The 6,661-nt window shown below is 33.9% G+C and overlaps 1 protein-coding gene across 1 annotated transcript; it reads left to right on the top strand.

Moving 5' to 3' along the window:
- Positions 1-5,591: 5,591 nt before the first annotated feature.
- LOC126848031 (uncharacterized) lies at positions 5,592-6,416 on the top strand. The gene has a single exon (XM_050588532.1). The coding sequence runs from the start codon at positions 5,592-5,594 to the stop codon at positions 6,414-6,416; it is 825 nt and encodes a 274-aa protein (XP_050444489.1).
- Positions 6,417-6,661: the final 245 nt, after the last annotated feature.

The raw sequence follows: 6,661 nt of genomic DNA, 5'->3' as shown, positions 1-6,661 counted from the left end.
CACTATATTCATAGGGTAAAAATAGTCTCTACATATAATTTCAGATATAGTATAATGTTTAAATCTAAGAGTTTTTTCTGGTCAGGTGGCATTGCGAGAGTCTTCCTATTCACACATTATGTCATTGTATTGTTGTCATCAGACTTGCTGATTATACATATTTTGTATAGATTGTAAATAAAGAAAATATTTTAATAAAAAAAAAAATCCAAGAGTACTTATTACATTTTTTTTGATGTATTAAATAAAATAATTTATAAATTATACATTTTATATTTATGTTATTCCTAATTTGTATTACTTAATTTAATTTTTAATTTTTACACATAAAAATTAACTTAATAGTTGAAATATCATCTCTAAACACATAAATAGTTTTAATTTTGTATTTATGGTTTTTAAATACTTTATAAGAGGTTATTTTATTTTTCACAAATATAACTTTTTTTTAAAATATTTTCAATTATTTTTAATAAAAAAAAAATTGTTTATTTTTAATATTTGCTTTAGATATACTATTCCCATTCCTAAATGAGTCAGTATTTTATTTTATTTAGCTTTTTAGTTTTTTGAATACTATGATGATTATATATATATATATACATATATATATATATATGTCGTGATTTTATTAAATGTACTATTTTTTAATATTGTCATGACCAATCTTGTTTATTAGAGATTCTGTATGAGATACATTATACATAATAATAATGACTGTTAATTATTTCATATATTTGTTTAATATTTGGATGTATCTATATTCTATATGTACCAATATGTATTACTATGTTTGTATTAAAATGTATGTAAGTGCCAATTTAATTTGTAAAAAACATTTAATCGTTGCTTAAACGAATAATATACGAAATATCAACGTTATTTACACCAATGCTTTGCCATTTTTATGTCTTTGCTTTGGCACATATTATTGGTAGGCCGTAGAAAAATATGATTAAAAATTAACGAAAAAAAAGTGAAAACCAAGCGTATCTAAGTATTCTTGGTACGACCTAGATAGGTTAGTATATGATATACCTACTCACGTGCTCGTCGAAGAATGCCTAAATAAAATAATACAAATTTACTAGGAACAACACAGGTAATACAAGGTAAAACATACTTTGAAAGGTATGACAGAACGCTTGCTGTACACGTGCCGGACTACTCGACCGAATCTATTATAAGTTGTTACCCAAAAAAATAGTATACTTCCGATCAGTCAGTTGATGTAGAACCGGGTGACTTGCAAATTACAAAAGTAACCAAGTTTCAAGTGATTTCTATAACATGGTAAAGTTGCTCGAACGTATTAAATTGAATGTTTTTTTCTGTCGTGTATTTGGATTGGGATTTCAACTAGAAAACTCAAATATAGCATTTCTCGAGTATTGGCTGTTATTTATAATCAACGGAATCTATACCATATACTATGTATTTCATAATATTTTCATTATGCGATACACTTTGTACGAAAATATGCCAATTATGGATGTGATGTCGATATTGACCATAATTCGTTTCTACATGAGGTCTTTTGTTCCAACATTAGCGATAATCTCGATATTTTTATCCAAAAATTATATAATCAAATCAATACAATCATTAGACGACCTAGTGCCATCGATTGACCAGACTTCGTTGTCGTTATATTCGCAGTTTTTCTACGGCTGGATTTTTTGAGCGTTGGTGTAGATTATTTTAGTTTCGTTGTGTTTCGGTTAACTTCGAGTGCCTTAATGTACACTCATTTCGAAGTGTTCACCCTTGCGGTATTTAACATTTGGATATCCATACCACTGGCTCAATACACAGTTCTGATTTTGTTGATCCAAAGCGGTATCCGAAGTGTAAATGATGATATAACGTCGTTAAAAAAATGGAAATCGTGTCGGACAAGATGGAAGAAATTAAAAAACTTGGCCGAATACCTTACCAATTCCGTGTTCGGGTTTGTCATCGTCGTCTACGTTATGTACAGTTTGGGTGAAATATTTTTCTTCGCGTATATCTCTATTAAGGAAACTAGGAAACACCTTGCATGTGTTTTTGTATTAACGGCCTTCAATCGAGCAAGATTCGTCGTACAATTATTTCGGATTTGTCATAGCTGCAAAACGGTGGTACTATGTTTCACTATGCAACAATAATGTTAACAACACAAAAAAAAAAAAATGTTTTTGACAGAACTGCAAAATCCTTTTTTTTAAATTATTAAACTAACAAAGAATGTCCTATTATTATTGGTTTTAAAACATAAACCATACATGTAAAACTAACATGTAAAATCTTTATCTTTTATGTAAAATCTATAAACTCGCTATAGCAATATAACACAGTTATCAACGTTTACAGGTATTAAGAACTCGAGAGATCTGATACAGAAGCAGTAAAAATATTCATGCTTAGTTTAAAAATTATGTTCAATTATACTGTGTGTATGTACAACACAAACATGCCTATATATTATAGCATTAACTTGCTGTTTTTAGGTACAGAATGCATTACTATACATATTACATACAGATTATAAACTCATGTCATGTAATATTTTTGAATTGTCATTTCCACAATTACTGAATGTAAGTAAAGATTTTTAAAATATTTATATCATAAAATTTTAAAAATCGTATTATATTTGTAATATTTTAGATCTTCACAGTGATTTTTGTTTTTGTATTATTTCAAGTTCAAATGAAACTATTTGATAAAACAATCAATTAAAAAAATAAGTGACAACTAATAATATGAAAACGATTATTATAAAACAACTAAAATATTGATTTATATAAAAATATTGTACTGTATAATTTGTTTTTATATGTTAATTAACTTCGTTCAAACAAAAATTTAGTTATATTTTTTTGGGGGTTTTTTGTTAAAAATAAAATACATTTATTACTTATGTTTTTGATTGTTTATTTTTTTTACTTTGTATTTAAATCAACTAACCTACTACACTAACACCATCCTTAAACGAGGTAGTAGGAAAGTATTTATCTATACTCTATAGTGTAAAAATAACAATGAAGAGGAAGAGATAAAAATTACCATAATGAACCATTAAATAAACGTTAAAAAAAACCCGTCGTTCAGTATATTATAACTATAGATTATATTTTGTTACCACAATTGCGAATTATGTTTAACATTGTCACAGGAAGTAACTTACCTGAATATTTCCAAATTTTAGTTCAAATTTCAACAGTAATAAGTCTGTTCTCTACTTCCTACCTAGTAAATACAGCACATGTTATAATAGGGACATAGTAGGATAACTATAGCAGGAAAAAAATTTAACTTCCAGCCAAGTAAACTAAATTTCCATTTTTTCATGACTGGTTTGATATGTCGACTGATTTTATTTGTTGACACCGATGTATAATAAATATATATTACCTTATGGTATTTATTTAGTTCCTATATTATATTACATATTTTAAGGCTTATGGTGAAATACTTTTTTTTTTTTTACTTAGCTACCATTTACACTGAGTTAACGAAGTGTTTTTGTTGGGATATCAGTAGTTTTTTTTTGTATTATTATATAAAAATATAGTATTAACCGTCAGTGTTATCATTAGCAAATTAAACACAAAGACAACACACCACAAGGTATAGCACAATACACAACAATCGCATGACAGTGTAGCTGTAAACATAACAATGGTGGGGGCTCCCCCGATCCGACCCCTCATCGTCATACACAACGCCTGACACCGCGCGGTCATCATAATAATTTTTTTGACTTAAACAAGCATCTCGAAACCTCAGAAATATTGTACTATTTTGCTTGCAGCTAAGAAAGTAATCAACCAATCATTATGTTAATTTACTCGATCCAATCTCCACAACTTTTCCAATCTACTGATATCTCATATGTCCATTTCTGTCCAGCCGTTTGCCCACAAAATTATTACGAAATTTATGGTAAAATTTATTAACCAGAAAAAACTTCATTGTTCCAGAAATTCAACTTATTTGGCACTTACACCTTTATTTTTAGGACTTCTGATATTAATAACCCATAGTTTTAAATTGTCTAACTTTGACCACAATTCATTAAATTGAGTTAAAACATATTTGACATGCGTTGTTTTTACAGAGAATAGAAATTGATCATATCAAAATTAGATCAAGGGATAAAATAAAATAAATAAGCACAAAAAAGTTATTTATATTACTGCACAAACTGGTGTAATTTTTTATAATAAAATAAATGTACTTTTTACACAGAATTCAACCCCAAGGGAGTCTTGGGCACGGGCACGACAACCCCGCGGACCCTAATCGTGGAGTGGGAGCAGGAATGCATACCACACCTATGAGCCTACCTTTACTTTAATTAGTTGAGGTAGGTGAGTATGGGCACACCCGCTTGCGAACAGCAAATCGGCCTCCTCCTAATCCCCAGTACCAAGCTAGGGGATTTACTTGGCATCAGGAGGTAAAGTCAGATGTCTATTGGGAACCTACATGGCACCAGGCGCACCATGTAGTATACAGCCTTGCTGCAACATCGGGCTCTGTTGCGGTCGACCTTTATATCGGATCAGGATCGTGAAATAGTCCAACTTCTTAGAGCAGTGGCTAGACTGGAGTCTCTCAACGCGCAGAAGGACGGGTCCGAGAAATCGGAACCTCTGGAAGGCAAGAGAACTGAGGCATCGGACCAGAAGTCTGAAGACCGACTGGAAGATGTCGCCGACAAGATAGGTGGTCTCCGAATCAAGCCGAAAAAGCTTAGCGGAGCTCAGAAAAGGAAAAATAAAAGGGGGGGGGCATGGAAAACCTTAACAAGGAGACAGTCCCAGGAACCTCAGGCACGGTAGTGACAGAGGGTACGAAAACTGCCAAACCTAAGGTGGAAGACCACGAACCGCCGAAAAAAGTCAAACGCCACGAACCGACATACAGGGACGCAGTGGCCAATGACAAAAAATTAGCTCTTGTCCTAAAGGGCTATCCTGGAAATGGACTGACAAGTGAACAAGGGCAACAGATAGAAACCTGTGTTGCCGACCTAATATTGATGGACCTAGAGGGGATAACAATACCAAGGTTCGAGGCACAAGGATAATTGATGGAGCTCTGATCATCAGTGCAGCGGACAGCGAGACAGTAAAATGGCTCACTGAAAACGTCAATAAAGTCAAACCGTGGGAGGGCGCCGAGATCCAACTGATGGAATCAGCTGCCTTACCACGTCTGATTAAAATGGTGCAGACACCAACAGGGGATGGAGGATAACTGGGACTGGTTTCCGGCAGGTATGCGTAATATAAAGTCTGTTACAAATGATTTGTAAACAAGATCTGTACAAACTACAATTCACGCAAATTAATTTGCATCACAGTAAAGGAGCCACAGACGTTCTGTTGCGGCTATTAACTGAGAGGCATACAACACCTTTACAAATAGCACTTGTTCAGGAACCATGGATAAATGGGAACTAGATAAAAGGGCTAAAGAAAAAGGGTCTAAAACTGTTTTACAAAAACAGTGAAAGACCAAGGTCGTGTATCTTGGTAAATGATAAACTTAATTCTAGCTTGTTACTTAATTGGTCTGGTGCTGACTTGACAGCAATTATGCCAACGCTAGATGATGGTGAGAGAGTAGTTGTAACTTCAGGGTATCTACCATACCAGTCTACGGACCCAAGCAGAGACCTAACAAAGCTTATAAACTACTGCAAACAAGAGAAGTTAGAACTCATTTTGGGTATGGATGCTAATGCTCACCATATTGTATGGGAAAGTAGTGACACCAACCAAAGAGGAGGTAAACTAATGGACTTCTTAATTACAACAAACCTAAGTATACTGAATAAAGGGAGTGAACCTACTTCTATAACCAGGAACAGGAAAGAAGTCATAGATATCACTGTATGTTCAAAAGGGTTAGTTCAGAGAATAGAGGAATGGAGGGTCTCCTCTGAACCTTCTCTGTCTGATCACAGACACATACATCTAGCTCTGAGAGTGGGCAAAGCCAGAACGGAGTTCTATAGAAACCCTAAGCGAACTAACTGTTACGACTACAGAGATGCCTTAACACGCAACCTGGGGAGTTCACAGTATAGATTTGGATCACAGCAGGCTATCGAACAGACCGTAAAAAGCTTCCAGGCAAGTATTGAGTCGGCATATGAGGAAAGTTGTCCCTCGATAGAGAAAAAGGGTCTAGGACAAGGTATCGCATGGTGGAGTGCGCATTTGTCCAAGTTTAGAAAGAGTACACGTAGACTCTTGAATAAAGCTATTAAATCAGATCTGGAACGGAATTGGGAAGTATATAGAACGGCCCAAAGAGAGTACAAATCTGAAATAAAAAGGTCAAAAAGGAGAGCTGGAGAAAATTCTGTGGGAATGTCCACGAACTTCCCACGGCAACAAGACACCTTCGTGCACTAAGGAATGGACCAAGCAGAGTAGTTGAAGGAATTCTACTTAACAACGGTGAATACTCCAGGAGTGATGATGAAATATTATCTCACCTTATGAGTACACACTTTCCGGGTTCAACTGAAGACACTGAAGTAATTGAACAAGTGGCATCGAGGAACTCTGTTTCTCGGGCCGACTGGCAATTATCCAGGAAAGTAGTTACACCGGGAGGTATCAGATGGGCTATTAAGACCTTTGGAAGGTATAAATCT

Source organism: Adelges cooleyi, unplaced genomic scaffold (assembly GCF_023614345.1).
Source record: "Adelges cooleyi isolate 19-005CV unplaced genomic scaffold, UGA_ACOO_1.1 ACOO_flye_CR_arks_rails_tigmint_CR_PRNA_153, whole genome shotgun sequence".
Lineage (NCBI taxonomy): Eukaryota > Metazoa > Arthropoda > Insecta > Hemiptera > Adelgidae > Adelges > Adelges cooleyi.
Note: the sequence above shows the minus strand (reverse complement) of the source record. Positions and strands in the feature narration are given on the sequence as shown.